At 38.6% G+C, this 20975-nt stretch overlaps 1 protein-coding gene across 2 annotated transcripts; it reads right to left on the bottom strand.

The window, feature by feature from the left end:
- Window positions 1-42: 42 nt before the first annotated feature.
- Window positions 43-20898, bottom strand: YTHDC1 (YTH N6-methyladenosine RNA binding protein C1). 2 transcript variants are annotated; one of them, XM_014892064.2, is made up of 17 exons: window positions 20766-20898; window positions 16868-16969; window positions 15935-16263; window positions 15448-15802; window positions 14096-14185; window positions 13531-13584; window positions 12840-12934; window positions 10908-11016; window positions 10690-10807; window positions 9705-9789; window positions 7644-7810; window positions 5092-5174; window positions 3605-3641; window positions 3473-3512; window positions 3308-3370; window positions 1713-1847; window positions 43-1075 (listed from the first exon to the last, which is right to left on the bottom strand). In XM_014892064.2, the coding sequence occupies exons 1-17, from the start codon at window positions 20791-20793 to the stop codon at window positions 851-853; spliced, it is 2115 nt and encodes a 704-aa protein (XP_014747550.1). In that variant the 5' UTR covers window positions 20794-20898; the 3' UTR covers window positions 43-850. The 2 variants fall into 2 exon arrangements, with proteins under 2 accessions (XP_014747550.1, XP_088019922.1); XM_088163796.1 differs by lacking the exon at window positions 13531-13584.
- Between the last annotated feature and the right edge of the window lie 77 nt (window positions 20899-20975).

Raw genomic sequence — 20975 nt, 5'->3', positions numbered from 1 at the left:
CAAAGCTGTCAAGCTTAGAAAATCAAGAAACCCAACATGGAGTTTTAAACATTTCAATAGTTACCAATTTATTTTTATAAAAAAAAAATGGTAGCAATGTAGGATACAGCAATATTTTCTGGTTCCACGCACGCAGGTTGTGAACATTCCAAGCAACGTGTACATTTTGGAAAGAGACTAGACAAGAGAATTGACCGAAATGTTACTGAACATGGGAAGATTTTTTAAAAAAAGCTAAAAATCAGGTATCAATAGTGTCTTCTTAATATTGCTTTCCTTATTGAAGACTAAAAAAAAAAAAAACACTTGACTTCACAGATAGGGTTAAAAAATGGGGGGGGGGGGGGGAAGAGGGAAGAAAAAAAAGGCTGCTACAACACTGCCATACCGTAAAAAAAAAATAAAAAGAAATCATACTTCAATATTTGCATACTTGATAGCAGCATTCTCCCATCGAACCATATGAAACTACAGGAAGAAAACATCAAAGCAAAAAAAAAGAAAAAAGGCAGAAAAAGGCAGTTATCCATCAGTATTCGAAAACCTACAATGAAGTCACTAAGTAGATGAACACTTATTGAGAATTAATCAATATCTACATTCTTAGCTGCCCCCAACTCTGTTCCAATAGAAACATGAAGTTGAGTGTCAGCTTTGTGGTATTTTATTTTTGGCCTATTTGAGCTTTTCCAGTTCATAGTTCACTGCATGCTTGGAATACAGAGGGTCATTATAAATCCTTCTACAGAACAAACTTTAAGTAGACAGCTGAAAATAAAATGTACTACTTGTAAACACACAAAAAAATACAAGCTTTTTTTGTTTCAAGTGAGCACTGGTTCCAGATAGATTATCTTCGGTATCTACCTCTTTCACCTCTGTCTCTGTCCCGGTCACAAACCCTCTCTCTCTCCCTTTCCCGATCACGGCCTCTGTCACGTTCTCTGTCTCTCCGGTTATCACGAGGCCGGTCACGCTCCCGCTCTCGGTCCCTCTCCCGGGGCCGGCTTCTCCGACCACTGACAACAGCTTGTGTGCGGCGAAGGAAGTCGTCTACTCTCATGTCATAGTCGTGCTGTGATGAAAGGACAGCTCTGCTATTTTCTTTCCTAGATCAGATTTCCCTCCCTTATCTATAGGGCTGGCTGTAACTCCTCAGAAAGCCCAGTATTTGAAAAAAGACAAACCCAACCAAACAAGTGTCCAGCATCCACGTGCAGAATCTGGGGTTCAAATGCCAGACACCAGTCAGAGACCTGAAAGCTAAGGAGCCTTTCAAGCCAGCTAACAGAAATTTAACAATCTGCCCCATTTTCTGATGTGCCTGTAAAAAGTTTTAAAACACAAAATTCTGCTGATAAAGTAATTTGTTGTCCATGAGCACAAGCAAAGTTACAGGTATGTCCTTATTCAAACCAGACTTCAGCATGAGAACGTTCAGAGCTAGATAGGCTGGAAAGTCGATTTAAGCATACACCTCAGTTTAAGAGTCTGAGAATTTTTCACTTCTACCTCATCAGGGAGAGAAAGGCTTTTCAAATTTGCTGGAGGTGCGCAGTCAATCTAAACGACTGATCTTTCCAAGGAACTCTAATGCGGGTCATAAACATGTGTTTACCATAGCCAACAAACCTCAGGCTAGGCTACCCCTGGACCCCAGTTGCTACTCCAGCCTGCTGACTTGCATCCCCTCTGTCTGTGTGGACACTTACTACTCGTTTGTCTCTGTATCTCGCTTCATGGGGTACAGGATGATGTCCTGAGTATGGAGGGTGAGCTTGAGGTGGAGGTGCATGGTGCTGATAGTAAGGGTGGTGTGGTGGTTGCTCCATACCTGGATACGGTGGCTACAAGAAAGTTACAGGAAGTTTGTTGAAGCAAAGGAATGCACACAAGGAGTGTGTCATTCAGATGGAAAACATAGCATCTAAATAAATCTGATCACAGCCTCCTAACTGAACAGCAGACTACTTTCTATTAGGCTGGCATGCTTTAGTACCTCTCTACCATCGCTTGAAGAAGTCTGGTAAACACCCTCCCCAGAGCCCAATATCCCTTCCGTATCTGCCTCAACATAACACCATACATAAAACTTCTACTACTTAAATGTGGCAGTTTCGCGTTTTTCAAAGCTTTGCATACAGTATGTCAATTCTTTCCAAACCAGTGAGCTCTTGTAGAAACATGTCATACTCATTCCTTATGAATATGTTTCTATTCTCAATTAAAAAGCCGACTTTGGAAGACAAAATTATTTGATAAAATTCCAGCAGATTTTGTTTTTAAACAAGACATATTTTGGCTGATTGCTTCCATTTTTTCAATCAGCAAGGTCTTCCTTTGCCATAATACCAAAGTACCTTTGCTTGCATTTTTGTTACAAAGAAAGTAAATGGAAGCACTGGATTCTAGGACAACTACTTGGACTGCACGCAGGAGGAGAAAAAAAAAAAAAAAAAAAAGGGACTTTCTGGAGGCTTAATTGTATTTGAAAAACTGTTTTCCTCCCCATCTGACAACCATGTTTACTTCCTTCAGTTGTAAGGAGTTGTGCTTCAGCTCAGAAAAATGAGAGGTTATAGGAGCATCTCTACATCTGACACTGCTTTTTACTCGTTTCCAGTACACACAAGAGCCAAAAGACTCATTACAGTTATGCAAAATCAGGCCAGACTTACTAAATATAACCAAAATAAAATCACTATGACTACTTCTCCTGACATGAAGGCAAAACCACAATTTGTAGTACAAGTACCTGATACAAGTACTTGTACAAGTGAACTATCTACATAGTTGTAGATATGTACTGCTCATCTGACTGGGATAAAAGTGCATTTCAGTGGAGGCTGTAATACAGGAAGGCTTATTTTAATTAGGCTGCGCAGCACATTTTACTAATTTTGTGCATGCTTCATTGCCATAGCCAAAAGCAAGCCACTGTACAACGCTAGAGCCCAGCAGTCCATTCCATGAGCCTCTTCAACAAGTTCACCTGTTTGATGCTTTTGCTGTTCGAGAGCCAATTACCATCAAGATTTTGCAGAATACAGAATATGATCACACCCTCCCATCTAGGCTAAAGGAGGGTTCTGCTATTTCTTCAGAGCTTACTAAGAATGTCAGTCTACTGTTGAAAGTAAATTTCAAAATATTAGTATCAATACTTTTCCCCTAAATTTTTTGCACTGTTACAGCAAAGACATTTTAGGGAAAGTGAAGAGTTGAGAGCACATTGAATATGCCAGGCTCCTTTAGGGGAAAACAAAAAAGCTGTATGCTAAGGAGAAAAATTCAGCAATACACAAACCATTCCTTGCCATGGTGGTGGTGGTCCCATGTTGTGGAACTCTCTCACGTAATCATTGTAGGACTAAAATGAAAGACAGTAATATTAAAATTTGTGTTGAGTGTTCTCTGGAAGTGCAAAAAGCTGAATATAAAGTTCCCCAAAAATTTGCAAGCAACAACTTACCCCATTTAAAAATACATCTCGTCGAACTCCTGAAAATCGTCTGTTGGGAATAAAAATTTGTAGAACTAAATCCAACTTATCCATGCAGACAAGTTACCAGGGCATAAAATGAATAATATGAACACACCTTACCTGTCTACTTCAGGATATCTGGGGTCCTTTATATACCCTGTTCGAACATCAAGCAGCATTAATTCAATTTACCATCTCAAGTTAACAATCTTAAAAATCATATTCATTAGAAAGCGTCCTTTCAATTCTGTGCCAGCTACAAAATTGTCTACCTGCTATTACCCTCACTTTTAAAGTAACTCTTGAAAACTTACTAATAGACAATGCAGACTTACTAATAGACAATGCTTCTAATAGACAATGCAGATAAGGTACTATAATGTAATAACAAAAAAAGTGACATTGATAAACCCGTAAGAAGTTGCACACAGAACCAACAAATAGCAAGAGGGAAACAGCAAATAAAGACTTGAAATTTAGTCAAATGAATTAGGAATGCTCATGAATTTGAAGAGTATTGTCTCCAGGCAGTTAGCATGTGGCCGTTACTACTTCCTAACTGTGTATTCAGTAGAATGTGCTCATCTGGGCAACCCTTAAAGCTCTCTAATATATTTTGGATACAATGCTATAAAGGAAATTAAAAATAAACTAAAAAGTATCTGGAAAAGCCCTACAGGACAAAGAATTCTTACAGCTGCAGTAAATCCATTTAAAGAGCTCAGCAGAACGGTGCAAAACAACAGGCAAGCTTGCGTCAAAATAAAAAAGAGCTTCTGAGCTTCATTTTTTAAAAAATCTTTTTCTGTTTTTTTAAACAATCCTCAAGGTGCAGAGCAGCAACAACACTTTTTGCATGAAAGAATTCAGGCTCTGCAGACAAGCTAGACAGATAAAGGCATGTTCTGAACAGGTTTAGAAATCTACGACTGAAATTACAGAATGCACTTTTCTAAGAGATGTGAAACATAATTTGTTAGACTAAAAGTGACAATTTCTTAATAGCTGCTTTCTGAAGAAAATAACAAAAGCTGCACTACGACCAGTGCTGTTGCTGCACTACCACTGCAAACATTTCTTTTTAGGGAACAACAAACGTCCCTTTATCATTAGATCCTCTTGTAAAACGCAGTGCAATATCCCCTTCCCTAACACATGTCAAGTTTGTAAGTAAAATTCTCTCTGAAAACATAACTGAATGTCTACTATCATCTCCCTACAAAGGCTGCTAGTCAGGCAGTCTCAGCTGACATTCCCAGGTGGAAATTTCCCAAATATTTTCATTTGATGATTAGCATCCTGACAAGTAGGTCAGATCTATTCTTGTGCCCACATTAACACAGCACTTGAGAGGATCATTCACAACAATGTACGCAATTCAAGGCTATTAGAAAAGGCTCAGTCTAAGTTAACTCAGCTCTCAAACCGGTGAAACAGTGTCACTGACTTCTGGGAGAGGTGGGTTAAAGCAGCAAGCAGCACTTGGAACAAGTCACATTTTTATATCCCAGTTATATCAGTATTTTACTTTTGAATTAACGAGGATATGCTAAAAGAGAAAACACTTGTGAATTGGTGCACACAAATCTTCATAGTAAGATATTAACCTGGTCTTTGGTGAAACTCAGGGGGATAGTCAATCCTTGGTTTCTTTCTGCTGTTATGAATATCATAATCTTCTGGTCGACGCCTACACAAATTAGATATCAAAGATTAAACAAGGTTTCTTGGAGTATTCGTCACAGAAGAATACCTCACAGGAATAGTCTGAGCTGCCCAGAATATCAATGTAATCACTCTCAACTCTATCTGCCTCAATATATTCTACAGCTTTAAATCTGAACTGAAATAATCAGAAATAGTTCAATTACTCCACTGTTACTTTCTCTATACAGGAATTTTGGTACTTAAGGAAGGAACTCTGCTCAACTGTACCTTCATACCAAACAAAAGGTAACAAATATGTCTAAACCAAACTCAAACTTAGGCATTAACATTACACTTTCCACATTATATTTTGAAACAACCTATTGGACAACAAAAAATTTCACAGAGCAATGCAGCCAGAGTGTATGCTGCATTTGATAGCTATGGGGTAAAGAATTCTATAAAAGGTCTTCTTCCATAACATTTATAAATAAAACTCTGCATGCTTTGTGAAACTGCAACTTTAACTGTGACTTTCCTAATCGAATAGGCCAATTATATTATTTCTAATAATTTCTGTTTTAAGCAATTTATTAGCAACGCATTGGTGTATTTTACAATTTAATAATGCTCAAGCTTCCTAGTAATTAAAATAATTAGGGCTCTTTTCTATAAAAACAGCTCTTTGACAGAAGAGATGTTGAGAACTCTGCTCTCCCTTACAAAGTTACATTCCAGTTGCTGTTAGGCTCAAAAAAGAGCTGACAACTGGCTGCTTAGTTTGCTCCAAGACACATAAACATTGCTGTACTGGGAGACTCCAGTGCTAATGTAACAGTGTTTCTAAACACAAAGCAGCTACAAAACCATTCCCTTCCCGCCCCTCTCCCCAACAGCATAATTCCTTTTGACAAGACATTAACACTTTCATAATTGCTTAATTACTGTGCAACTTGCTGGCTGAGTAACAACCTTATATAGCATTTAGCTTTATAAACAGTGACTTCTCCCTCCCTTCCCCAACTTCAGTCTTTAAAGCCCACCATACCCAGTTACTAAGCTTTTTAAAATGGAAGCAGATTCTTTAGTATGAGCAAAAAGCCCAAAAATCAAAGCAGTTGCATCTACAGCAAATTCAGATCAAAGAAAATAAAAGCTGGTGTAAAGAATAAACATACCGCTTTCTTGTAGTTTTGAGAGTGCATTTACGACCGGTATAAAATATCATAGAAACAGTTCATATAGTAGTCCAACTACTGACTTTAAGCTGTAAGCCACATACATAAATGGAGGCCCTGGCAGGCTTGAGGTGTGGTGGTGTTATATGTATAGTTTGCAGTCCATTGCAAAACCTTCACTTGTATACACTTTATTGCACTGGAAACCTCTTAGCTTAACTCCAAAAGCCATCTTGGTGTTCAGTCCTTTAAAGCCAAAAATAAGGGGGCGCTGCCAGGTTTCCTCCTACCTACTCGTTACAGTGTCCTTTTTTTTTTAAGCTCAAGGAAATGGGGACTCTTGTTGGGGCTCTGTACCTACCACAGGATGTTTCCACAAAAAGGAAACTTAACCAAAGGTTTCAGCCCAAACCATACATCAGTCTGTATGCAAAGTGGCTACCACGGGGAAAAGGTGTTTGGCAGAAGGGCTAGTATCAGTTCTTTGCAAAGACTTCTCCAATTCTGTAACAAGTTATACCCCCTTTTTTCTGGAAAATGATGTTAAGTTCATATAGCAGTGATCAATAACCATGTCGATCCTCTAAAAATACTTTAAGTCCACAGGTACTGCCAGCATCTGGAAAGGTTGTATATACAGACACAGCAACAGCCATTCTTTTTGGTTTGTTGCCGGGTCTCCAAGGGCCACTTGATCCCTTTTGGAAAGAACCTACTGTTTGCAGAAGCTCAGCAAGATGTGTGAATTCAGTGGTTACATGTTAGAGAATATTTGGCAATAGGGTTAACACATCACGGTGACACAATTTGAAACAGTCCCAATAATGCTCCTCTTGAATATCAAAATAACTTAAATATTTTATCCTCAAAATGAGGCGGCATCTTCTGCAAAATTCTAAGTGATCCTTATAAAAGTCCCATATTTGATAAGGCTTATCCAGAGACATACCTGAAAGAAAAGGCTTTTACAAGATATTAACACATTTTTGGCATATAAATATTTCCTTCTCTCCATCTAGCCTGCTCAATCATGTCAAGCTTACCTACAGCTAGCATTACATGTTGCATTAGCTCAATAAATCATCTAGTCTAAACCAGAGACAGAACTTTAAAGAGCTTTTTTCTGCAAAAGCAAAGATCCCCATTTTCCTCTTGAAAAATGACAGACCGGGGAACCATGTGAAATCCTCAATGAAGCCACAAACTTGTCCATGCAGCTTGATTTGAGGATTTTCCTCTCTTCTTTATCGCAGGGAAAGCTTTGACGAATCACATTCCTCCATCACGTTATTCTGACACATGTGCCTATTATCAGTCCAAAGAACGTTTCTAACCTTCCCACATCCCGAACGGGATCTCGACGGGATGGGCGTCCTCTTGATCGGGGTTGTGAGTGCATTCTTCTCTTGTGCCTCATTTTATGAATGACTTGATACAAGTCAATACTTTCATCAGGAGGGAAGAGAAGACAAAGTTGGGTTCCACATTCCGGCTCAATTTCCTAGAATCAGTCAGAAGTTCAGTAGTGATTTATAAACTGAAGAAATGAAATTCTCCTCAAATACACTGACAACATACATTTAAGAAAAAAAAATAAAGGACACTTCAAAGATATTTCAGTACCACTAGAGACAGCAAAATTCACTTATGTTACCTTTCACTCTTCAGGCACTACTTAGAATTTTCATAAAATAGTCCAACACTTTGGGTAATCATATCTTCCCATGACACATACAGGCCACATCACTGTTTTGCTATAAAAATCAGAGGACTGTTTTTCATCACAAAGAAAATGATCACCTATTACAGAAAGAGAAGTGACACACATAGGAAAAAAAAAAAATCCATCCCAGCTTCACATATAAAGCCATGGCCTGATGAAGTTGCCTACTACCACTAAGTATGAGTTCTTCATTGCATGGTAGACAGGTCCATTAAAACACAACTCAGTGTCCGACCGCAGTCAAAACAAGCAGTTTGTGTGTTCAGGGTTATTAGGAAAGGAACACTGAATAAGAAAGCCATTGTATCACACTGGAAGTTCGTGTTCCACCCACACCTTAAATACTGGGTGCAGTTGTTGCCTCTGCCTCTCAAAAATCAGGGGGTCAATAGAAATGGAAAGGCTTTAAAGCAGGGCACCAAGAATAACTGAATGAGTGCAAGAGTTTCTATATGCAATGACTGAGCAAGTCAGATCTCTCCAGCCTAGATTAAAAGAGATATATGCAGTATAAGGTGAACAAGATGGAGATAATAGGACCATTGGACACCGCAAGTTGTCTGGAGGAAAAAGGGACAGACGTGAACTTGCTGACGCTCTCTTCCAGTACGAGAACTTGAGCAATCAAATAAATCTAGCACTAGCCAGGTGCAAAACAATCCCAAAAAGTGCTTCTTCAAACTGGTGACTGCAGGCCTGCAGAACACCTTCCCAAATGATGTCTTAAAGGCAGAATTTCAGTGTAAACATCCTCGGAAGAGAGATCCATTCAGTGTTGTGCAAATATAAATGGATGAGTGACAACCACTTCAGGAAATAAGCAGACTTGAAAAGCAGGGAGAGCAAGCATCAGACAAAGCTTGTCCAGACCATAACAGTACATTAATTTGATGAAAAAAAAACCTAAAACACAAATCCAGATTGCAAGTCTGTTGTGGACAAAACATTAAGAAAAAAAAAATGTCCTTGACCATTTAACAGAAGCTAAGTTAACTGAAATCCTTTTCTTTTTTTGAAGTTCACACTGAACTCAAAACAAGACCAAAATTATTGCTCTTCTCCTGATACACAACAAAGCAAACATACCTGTGAGCAAAACAATGCAACATGGAATTGACGTTTTCCATACAGTATGCAGATTACCTCCCACCTTGTCTTAAGAAAGCAGAACCTGTTATTTTACCCACAGTTTGGGTACGTCATGACAGCCGCAACATACCTGCACTCTGGTACGTCTAACAAGACAAAGAGCCAGCTCCACTTAAAATTTGCTTAGCACATATTCTATAATGGGAATCTATGCCTTAAGCAATACAGTATATATAAAAAAATGCAATGCAGAGCACAACTGGAAACACCAGACCTTTTTCTTAAAACCTGATGCTATACGGTTTGCACATTATAAAATGCAAGGCATGTCACATTTCAAATTCAAAATATCACACAGTTTTGAAGTAAAGACTGTTTATCACAAAGATGACAACAGAATTGGCACAGTATTGTTTCCTTTTCCTTCTTCCACAATGGCATTAGAAAGAAACAGAGTGCCTTTTGCCACAGTACTCTACTGCAAGTAACCGCTCTGAAAACGTTCCTAATCTCCAGCACATTCAAAACTGGAAGCAAGCACTAGAAGGTGTCAGTTATAGAAGAAAAGTAAGAATTAACAAACCTGTCCATCGCGTCCAATTTTTACTGGCTTGTGCTCGTTCCAAGGATTGGTCAGGTGAGCAGACTTAGTGAACGGCAATTCTCGCCTAAACATGCAAGTGGCACTGTTTATAGTTTCGCCTCCATTTTTTTATTAAGAAAAGAATTAAAAATGTATATAGCAGGAGATTGCATATAAAATAATCCTGTTATTCTTTGTACTGTCATGTCTCTGAAAATATTCTTATGTTCTACATATTAGTAACTGATGATTTCACTTTGACTTATTCCAGCAGTAACTAATATAGTCCACACTATGACAGGCTCTCCTTTTAAATATTTTTCTTTAAAATATTTTTAAGAAAATATTTTGGTCTTTGTGCAATACTGAGATTATGCTTGTTTATTGTCACACCATCTGAATACACTGAGCAGTCTCTACATGTGGTAGCTCTTGGCACCTACTGAAATAAATCCCTAAGCACTGATCTAATTATAAAGCTAGAAGTGCTTTGAGCTGTAGGTGTAGGGAGTCAGTAGCTTCAATAGGATCTTTCCAACACAGATTCTTCTCTAACTCAAAAGTCTTGTTTTTCCTGTATTTAGTCTTTCTGGCAGTCCAAAGTACCTGTACAACCATGCAATATGTTTCATGGGACTGCTGTAACTTTTTTCCTTAACAGAGATTTAAAATCTTTTCTGTAAGAACATACTCAGTTTAACCCATGAAGATACAGCTCACAACCTATACATTATGCAATCCTTGCATTATTTCATATGTTGTTTTAGAACACTAGTATTTTCTTTGTTCAGTCAGATTAAGACAGATTTGTTCTTATACGAATTTTTTTTCTTTTTTATCCACAGCTGTCTATTCAAGTGAGCAGTGAGGACAGATCTCTGCTTGAATTAAGTTTCAGAAGGATGCTGTTGGCACTTGAGTAACACACAGAAATGATACTATAATGCTTTGTTACTAACAGCAACATAAATGCACAATTATTTACCTGCAAATCCAGTCAATTTTAAAGACACCTCCCAACATTTTTGCATTCATTCCGGCAGGCAGCACCCAATGTATAGGTGATCCTCCATGATGAGACTCTGAAGATAACCTTGCAAACCCTAAAGGATTTTGTATGAATTGTAATAAAGATACAACAGAGAGGCTATTGCACATAAAACTAATTTTCAGTCACTTTGATAATAGTTCATTTTCCCTTACCTTGGAATTTGCCACTCTCTCTTACAGAAAATATCAAAATAACGCTCCTTGCTGATCTAAATGCAGCATTAAGCTTCTTTTCATTCACTGGAAGTGTTGACCATACTCCCTAAAACAGAAAAACACCCAACCTATCACCAAAACATAAGAGTTCATCTCAAATAATTCAGCTAACATAAATATATAATGTAGATGAAGAAAACAAGACCAAAATAGTGTACTAGAATAGAAGTTAATAAAAAGAAAAAGGTATTGCTAAACTAATTTCTGTCAAGAAATATTTTAGCCTGCCTTGTGCTAAAACTTTTACAGCACTCTCTTTTTTTGAACACTGAAGATACATTTAGACCATCTATAACACTTCCATTGCAATTATAATGATGGGCAGATAACTTAAAAATAGTAAGGGTGAAAGATTTTACATGTGTTTCAAGTGACTTAGGGAATTTATGTGTTATATAACACACAGAAATCATGAAAAAATAACAGATTATGTGCTAAAAGGTGGGCAGGTAGACAAGTATAGTATTGCAGATTTGTTAAAGACAGTTTGCAGACTTGAAAACTCCTTCAGTGAAATGCCAGCAACGTGAAAGACACCAGAATAACACTTTAAATTGGCAAGCCAACTCAGATCACTTTGTTTAGCTTTAGTAGTATCATTTCCCTTTCACCAGCCATTATACAGCCTCACACAACAAAACCCAACCTGTTTTAAGGTGTCAGCTGAGCTGAGATGTAAAATAACATTTTACCTTCACTAAAAAAGCACAAGGGAAGAAACGTTGACTTTGGTATATAAATCCTATTCTGAGGCTGAAGCTTGTTTGCCCAGAAAAGGGATGGAGGAGTAATTCAGCAAAGTATTCACACCCTACTCTGAACTCAGATCAGTGTTTGTCTGATTTTGGTAATTCATTATAGCTATCAGAGAGCTATTTGGAGTTTTTGCAAGCTTTCAGTCAGATTACATGGCTTTTGGCTGCTTGTAAAGCCCTGCTGTGAACTGAATAACCTATTACACTGGCACCACAAAAGCAAGTTCCATGAAAGTCCAATGTCAAAGCACTGATGCCTCTCCACTGAGAGACAAAGCACCCACTCCAATAACTCCAGGAACAAGGATACTACTGCAGCTCCATACATGGATGAAGCACAAAAAAGGACAGACTCATTTACAGAGTTAAAGCAAACACCAGTCAGAATGGTGCTCACTGCACCTTCAAAGCTGGAAGGAGGGGTGCAAACCAAACATGGCCAGGACTCTGAGATTTGTTTAATTATTTTAATGCTATTTTCATCCTAATTTAGAAAATCTTCATCAATAGAATAACCTACTCTGTGTATATCGTGTAACAGCAAATCAAGTATTTTCTCTATAACCTGTTCCAAAGAACACATGCCAATACAAAATCAGTGATGCAACGGACACCTAATGTAATTCCTCAACAGCTGAAATCCAGTGCTCTGGAATCCCTCTCAAATAACTCACTCACACCAGCACTGCGCCAGGCATTCATTTCTACAGTAAGGCTTCAGATCCTGAATCACCTGAACAGTATTACTCAAGTAGCATTAGAAGAAAGCCAAATAACCTTCTGAACCTTCTCAGAGTATAGCAATATGAACAGAGGTACCGATGGAGGGAAGAAAATAGCACCCCAGCATTCCTGACAGAGGTTGGCTTAGGATATTTTCAGACTCAAAGGCTTCTTTTAACCCTATTCTTGGCATTAAAAATGGTCAGTTGTCTAGGACCTTTCCTAGGTTACGGTGGAGGCAGAAGAACCAAGGCACAGTAGCTTTTGTTGCGGCACCTACCAAGATCCAAGAGATAAAGAAAATAATGCATCCAACTACATACTCTTCCAAACTAAGGTGGGTGTGTTTGAAAACAGCCAAAGGGATAAGTTTGATAAAAATTCAACATACCTTTGCCTTAGCAAGTGATACATTTTCATGGTTATTACTCTTGATGAGAAAGAATCTTGCATCTTGGAGAATGTATTTAAGTTTACTTGTTTGGTCTGAAAAGAAAACAAAGTATCAAATAAGCTGAACTGTAAATACTTACCAAACATGTTGCTTTGAGTACATAGTTGTTTGATTCCTTCAAAATACACAGTATCCCACCCATTTCCTATCTATGTATTATCACAGTCAACCACCCAACTTGAAGTCAAAGCTGCAGAGCACAAAATGCCAGGGGAAACCAAACCAAAACTAAAACTTAGATATCCAAGTAAAGAAAAAAGTAAAATTAAATTAGCATGATTCAGTGATGTTCCGATATGTAGGACTGATTTCCTTGCTCAAGGATCTTCGCATAAATGATGGGTAACACTCATAACAAGCGCAATAGAGAATGGTGAAAGCTGTTCCTCTTTCCAGTTTTAAGCACTTCCTTTTAAATTTGCTGCCTATGCAAAGAGCGAAGTGATTGAACATTTTGCACATCACTCTCAAAACATGCAAAAGTAGCTCAAGATTCAGTTCTCATGCTCAGAACAACGACGTGCTCAAACTGATTTATATCAGAACATCACTACTTACAGGTAATTTAATCAACAGAGACAATGGCTTGCTATGGGGCATGCATTAAAAATTCAAATTTAAATTATACCTTTTTGGACAGCACGAACGGAAGATGATAATTTCTCATGCTTCTTTTCTGAACCTGTGTTTAGCCAAAGTACATTTGTTCAGATTGAGCCTTAATAGAGATAATATACAATTTCTACAGCCTTGTCCCATACAATTTTCATTCATGACAAATTATGCTTTCTGGCGCGCACGCACACACACAAAAAAATACTATTCAATGTGCACGAGTGTTTTGTTTTGTTTTTTTTGGTTTCAGTTTTGGGTTGTTTGATTTGGGATTGTTTTTTCAAAATAGTATTTGAACAATTTCCTACTCAGAAAACTAGTCACTGAATCATCATCTTCCAAGTTAAAAAAAAAAAAAAAAAGAGTGAAATTTCCACTTAAGCAACAGAATAGCGTTGAAGTAACAAGAAAGCCTACTTCCCCCCACCAAGGTATCCACACACAACATGCCAGAAGTCAATATCAAATTATATAAAGCTACATACCCTATAAATTTCTACAGCCAGTTACATTTATTTTAGATTACACATTAAGATTTGATGCAAATCACCATGACAAGCAATGAAAGAGAAGAATACCTGCATATGATTCTGATGCAGAACTTCCACTTCTGTCAAAAACAATTGGAGAGATACCTCTAGCTCTCTTCCTCTCTTTCTTTTTCTCGTCTAAAAGAAACCATAAAAAAATAAAAGCCGTACTTTAAACACAGGCAAAGTTGAGATTAAAAAGTAATGAGACAGGAAAATAGCATCAGTATAAGTGAAGTTACCATTTGGCTTGCACATTAAAATTGTGGTTGTTGGCACAAAACTATCATGCACAGAAGAAGCAAATGCTAGTTACTCAAGCTTTTCATTCACAAAAGGAAGATAAATAGCAAAAATCTAGTAAATCTGTGCAATGTTTAGAGACAGAATTTTTTATAACAGTATTTTCAGTAAGGGTGAGTTAGTGCTTCTTTCCAGCCTTCACCCAAATGTGCAACATCTAGCACAAACTGTGTAGCGATAGTGATATGAGCTCATTTACTCAGAGCTCAAAAAAATGGTAAGAGACCGGAAAACAAAACACTGTGGCACACAGCAATTATTTCCACTCTTAAGAAAGTGTTACGTTATACCACAGCGCCTTTTAGAACAGTTATTACAGCTTCACTTGTCTTTAGGTTACACCTTGCTGTCTCTAATTCCGAACAGCAGAGCTGAGCTAAAAAGAACAGCATATTAAGCAGGATGACCACCTATGGAGACTTCAGACAAGGAAGATACACAATAGGAATCTTAACAGGATTGCAAGCTGCTTTCCTAGAAAAAACAAACAACGAACAGCCAAACCCAAAGGTATTTACGTCATTAGCACTTCATATCACTAAGTTAGGACCAATTATAATATACAGATACAAACCAATTGTTTCTAGCTTCTGCTTAAAATATTTATTTCATTCTAAATTTGCCCTAAAAGCTAATAACTTCAACTTAGGTTTAGATTTCCTATGCTGAACACAGCCACTATTTAAGATTCAGCTGTCCTTCCCCAGGAAGATGGTGCTTTTACTACACCCATCTACCTGGTCACTCATCTAAGATGGATACCAAACAGCTCAACACTGAATTAAAATGAATCGTGTGGAAAACTAAACCATTAGATACGCAAGAAATTACTAATTTTAGTGTTTCAAAGCACTGAACAGCGATGCCAAAGCAGTCAAGAACACAATGAATCCTCAACACAGTAATCTGGATATTCACAATTTTGTTTTACCACTTCCCAGTACTTTTTTTCCTTGCCTACGGTATTGCATAATCAACATCTTCCTGACTTCTACTACCATGGCTTACTTTTGACATGGTCAGGAAGTGGCTATTTTTAAAAGTAGCCAAATTTCAGTGGCAAGGTATTTCAGATTAGCATGCAAAATGCTGCCTACCTGATGCATCTGAACCAGACCCAGATCTGACTGACCCATCTGTGAAAGAGGCAGATTCAGAATCAGAATCACTGGCTTCACTCCGTGTGTCATAGTCATTTCCTTCCTTCTGATCCCTCTCATCCTGTTCATACTCTTCTTCATCTTCCTCCCCATCTTCTTCCACCTCTTCATCCTCCTCCCCTTCATCATCTTCCTCTTCTTCCATTCCTTCCTCCTCGTTCTCTGTGTTGCCTTGTTCAGAGGAACCACTACTGCCAGTCTCGTGATCTGAACAATATTCCTCAGAGTTCACCTCTTCTTTAGAAGAATGGCTAGATCTGCTTGGTCTTCTATCCACATCATGCCTGATTCTCTGATGTTTAAAGAAAAAGTGAATCAGCAGTCATATAACATTGTCAGGATGCACACACAGTTCTAAGACAATGTGCTTTACAAAAGTCTCATAAAATTGCTTTATTTATAAGGCAGCAAGAATATTTAATACCTCTGAACCGTCCGGTGTAGAAGACTTTGCCCTTCTGTCAATATCCCTCTTCCTTATGTAAGATTTTTCTGGTTGTCCTTTATAAGGTTCCCTGGAACTGCCTGACATTCGCAACTTTCGATCACCATCTGGGCGCTTGTTTCTGTCAGATCTCTGATACTCCTCAGTCTTGTATTCTGACACTGGCTTTCCTTTCATACTCACTATTCTCTTGTTATTGCTAACTGATGAACTGGGAGGCTTTGGCATTATCTGCCTTGAGGAATGCACAGAAGGTTTTTGCCTCTTGCTTTCAGCATTTTCCATCCTGTCAGTTTTTCTTTTTGATCCTTAAATAGAAAGAAATATAAAGTTCATTGTTATTTCTGATACCAAAACAAAAACTGTACAGAGGCTCCTACTTACTCTGTTTTAGGTAATTACCCTGCTGCAGTCATAGGGAGCATCTTCCAGTTGTAGGCTTTGCAGCAACAATCAAAATTGCTTCTTAGGAATAGCTCATGCTCCAAAACACGTACTTTACTTCACAAGACGTATGTGTTTCTTAAGATCTTATACACAGAAATACTAAATTAAATGCTCGTGGGATTGGCCTAAAACAAAATCAAGAACTGAGCTGGAATCAGATTTTGCAACCCCTTTGCTCTGCTTCCATCTCACTTCATTAAGCCAAAAAGGACAATCATTTGCTAACAGCAAATGAATTCAGAACAAGCCAGACTCAGCAACTGCTCGAGACAAAACGAAATGGATTTGACTGTTTGCTTAGCGGGTCATGTAAAAAAGTACATGTCCATGAAATAAAGATTTTTAGAACTCCTTCACTCTTTGAATCAAGTTATAAAACCCACTGCTTCAAAGGCCAACTGTAATAAGACAGACACTTTTTACCACTTATGCTTCTGTAGAACATCCACTACAAAAGCCACATACCCTTTTTCTCACTTTTGTCTTGCTCACTGTCGGGGTTATACAACTCATCATCCTGGTCAGGAGCATCAGTCAAAATGTCATCCAGAACATTCAGTTCACCATCTGAAAATATACAAAAAAAGTCAAAACCAACCATAAGAAGTCAGGATATGTAAACTACAGAACTAGTATTTACAAACCTAAAAGTTTCCTTTAGGACTACAGACCTGTAACAAAGCAAAAATTGACACCTTCTTGATTTATTTCCACACTTTCATTTGGAAGGATAATAAAATAATTAAAATACATCACAAGATGCATTTAGACCTCTAAACAAGGTCCAAGTTGGCTTCTCATGTCACAAATCTTTGCAGGAAAGCTGAGCTACAAATGAGAGCTGAACATAAAAGTCTGTATACAATTTTAGAAAAAGGGAGACCAGGAGATAGTTTGAGTGCCATTACTAAAGAGGAGGGACCCTTATCTCTGCAAAATTCTGAAACTTGTATATTGAATTATCTCTCTTCCATTGTTTTTGTTGTCATTGCTATGTTAGAAGGCTGGGTTTTGTGGTTCACTTACAAATAGAAAAAACACAATGGGGAAAGCAGTATTTATTTGCTGCATCATTAACTCTGAGCTGTTCTGGAAAAAAAAACAAACAAAAAACACACCTTACACAAAAAGCTAAGTTTTAAAGAAAATTCATGCCAGAAGCAGTAAATGCTCACATCTGATAACAAAACTTTTAAAATCTGTCACCATTTCTGGCTGTTTCACTTTGCCTGAAACCAAAGGGGATATATGGTGATTCTATTAGAAGAAGGAGTCATGTGCTTTAGGGTAGCAGATCTATATTCCAAGAACTTTAAAAAGTAAGACTGAACTAAGTCTAAGTATACAAACGGAAAAATAATACAAGTATTAATTTTGGAATCTCTCCAAAATTCTTAGTTCTTTCTACTTTGTGATCGATTGCATTTTCTGTGCTCAGTAAAAAGAAACCAGAGCAACCTCCAAAGATTCAGCTGGTTTACAATATCCGTAGCAGAAGCAGGTAAGGATTCCTGTACTGCATGAAACTGGGGTAATGCAGCAAATTAAGTCCTCTAGAGTTTGACAGCTTGTCTATCTCAAAATATTGAGCTGAGCCACAAAATAAATTTTATAGCTTGATATTAAAAGAACACCCAAACATAATCCACGTTATAAATAATAATTTTTAAAAATTAGTATTATAATTGTTTCTCTACTACATACTACCAAATCTGAAGTGAGCATGTGCACCCACTTTCCTGCTGGCACTTCACATTTTCGGTGGTAGGGGAATGCAGAAGTGATCCTTGGACTACTCAGCTGGTGTATCTAATGCAAAGGAAATGGTGCAGAGAGAAGAGGACCAAATCTTTCTCTGGTAGTATACAGTTAGCAGGCATTTAAATGCAAGAAAAACTTGCATCGCAATTCTCTTGGGAACAGTCCTTTATGTTTGTAGACACCTATACATCCACAGCAAATACTCTTGCTGTGACTGATACATATACGAGAGTCAGATTCATGACTGTGCAACTGCCAAACATGGGATGCAATTTCCTGGCTTTCATTCTGCTTGTCCACAGGAGGTTTGGCAAGTCTAGAGCACACGGTTTTTTTACTGGACACTAATGAAAAAGAGGTGCACTGGGATTAGAAAATTGAACGTATCATCTATCTCAAATCACACATATTGAACCTTAGATTTGTTTCCCTCTTGGTGAGACAACAGCATACTTGAGTAAACTACATTTTACCTACTTACTGCAGCAGCATTCAAAGGCGCTAAAAGACTCCTGTATCAGCTCATTTGAAAGTAAATAAAAAGGAAAATTTAACAGAAAATGCAAGTTTGACACACATTCTCTCCTAAATCCCTCCTAGGTTAGATGGGCCTCATTTGCAGCTGGAAACTTAAAAAAGATGCAGGAGACAGGAGCAGGACGAGTTCCCCTATCCCCTTCTATAGGCACATTGACCTGATTTGTTTAGAAACACATTTCCAGATTTATTTAGCAGTCTGCTTCCTGTCTCTCACTTGCACTGGATACACTGCTTGACTGACGTGCACAAGATGATTCCCCTCACTGAACTGCTGCTGTCAGTGCTCAACCTGAAGAGTTAATTTTTTTCAGAGAGGTATCAGGAAAAACACAAAAGCAGAAATAGAAAAATGGCAAAGGACAGGTATTTTATAGTTCATCACCACTGAAGAGGGAGGGACCAAATGAGGTCTTTCTGTGACAGATACTCCCAACAGAGCTCTCCTGCCCACTTGTCTTTTGTGGGATCCTTCCATGAACAAATTTAACTCAACCAAAATAGCAGGAAGGTAGCCTGGGAGACCATTTCCTCTGCTGGCCAGGGGAATTAGAACTATTGGAAGGGTCCAAGCAAAAATCCGATTTGACACACAAATGAAATAAGACTCTGTGATTTCAAACTGAACAAGACTGAAAGCCTTATTTCTGCTTTTTAAAGCACTTCTCTTCCAATGGGAGCACTTACAACAGAAATCAGTTCAGCTGCAAGTGCGCATCAATACCTGCTATTCACTCAAAATAACCCCTTTCACATGAGAAATAATTAAAAACAAATCAAAGTAAAAATATAACTTGACTACTGGCATTGATTAACAAACACTAAAAAAAAAAAAAATTCAAGCCAAACAGGATAAATAATTATATGAATAGAAATGTATAGATGACAACAGCAAACATTTCATCCACAGTGGGCGATCAGATCTGTTTCAACATAACCTGATCATATCCTAATCTACCAGTCTTACAATAATACCATTAAGGATCAAGCACTGCTAATAATTTTATTTATCAGTTCCAACAAAATCTACTGGGAATTTTCCATGTCATAGAGCTTCACAATAAATATTAGAGAGCAAACCTTTACCACTCCGCCAAAGCCATTTTGTGGACGCATATCCTGCAAAATGCTTTACACGAAGCATTATTCTCCACTGAAATTCAAATGAATGCAATCCAAGCCACAATACCCTAGTGATATTTTGCCCCTTTTTTTAACTCTGCAACTCTCTACACTAACCACCAAACGGCAATTTGCTACACCTAACTTTGGTTTTGCTTCTTAAAGAAGCTATTTTGGGAGAACTGATTAACATAACCTCACAGAAAACATGCGGTTCACTTGAACTTCCGTGGATAGCGGAATCCAGTTATAAGAGCTGTGATTCTATTATTCGACACTAATTACCCCAGATTATTATTATTCCAGAGCAATGACTCTGAAATCGTCCGATTCCTCTAACGCAAATTTATTCACCCACAGTGCTCAGAAATCACAGCTGACTGCAAAAAGCCAAACAACAATCACCAAAATGAGATTCCAACATCAATTTCTGCTTACTAAATAAAGTAACTACACCCCCCCAGAGAAAATCGGGCAAAAAACCCCAAACCCAAAACGGCCTAGCGATCCAAGCACAAGCAAAAAGCCGCAATAAAAATAGCAAATACTTTCTGCGATAAGATAACCTGCAGTAACTTGCTGTCGATAATATAAAACTTAAGGCCCGCGAACTTCTCCCTCTTCCCGCTGCTCGAGTCACCTTGCCCCGAGCCCGCTGCCACCGTGACACTGAACTTTGGTATGAGGGGCCCTATTACTTCTTGCTCACCAACAAAATACAGGGAACACTTCCGCAAAAAAATTATCCTCGAAGGGTCACTCCTGACTCCGCCGCCCCTCCGCTCCGCTAGAGGGGATGTACGTCTCCCGAAATGAAGGCCTAGAACCAGCTTCCAAGGAGACCCCAGGGAACGGGGAAGGCTCAGACGGGAGCCCGATCCTCGCCCGAGACTTCCCCCCTCCCTGAGGCCTAACACCTGCCCTCCTCTCTACCGCCACGTACCCTTCTCCTCCCGGCTATCCGTCGCCATCCCGCCGCCGCGACGAGCGCCTAAGATGGAGGCTCCCTCTTCCTGCACGTAGCGCTTCCCTCTTCCCACAGGGCGCCGCTTTGTTTACGCTCCTCGCGTCAGAGAGCGCCGCGGGCGGGCGTGGAAGGCGCATGCGCTACGCAAGGCGCTGAGGGCGCAGCTGCCATGTCAGGCCCTGGCAG

This window comes from Sturnus vulgaris, chromosome 4, assembly GCF_052056855.1.
Source record: "Sturnus vulgaris isolate bStuVul1 chromosome 4, bStuVul1.hap1, whole genome shotgun sequence".
Taxonomy (NCBI): domain Eukaryota; kingdom Metazoa; phylum Chordata; class Aves; order Passeriformes; family Sturnidae; genus Sturnus; species Sturnus vulgaris.
Note: the sequence above shows the minus strand (reverse complement) of the source record. Positions and strands in the feature narration are given on the sequence as shown.

What these genes read in the sequence shown, in the direction of transcription:
- YTHDC1 (XM_014892064.2), bottom strand. Translation starts at nt 20,793, where the DNA reads ATGGCGACGGATAGCCGGGAGGAGAAGG. An exon ending in GTCTGGTTCAGATGCATCAG is followed by an intron (nt 14,186 to 15,447) that starts GTAGGCAGCATT and finishes GGTTTCTTTTAG; the next exon opens with ACGAGAAAAAGAAAGAGAGG. An exon ending in AGAGAGTGGCAAATTCCAAG is followed by an intron (nt 10,808 to 10,907) that starts GTAAGGGAAAAT and finishes AAAATCCTTTAG; the next exon opens with GGTTTGCAAGGTTATCTTCA.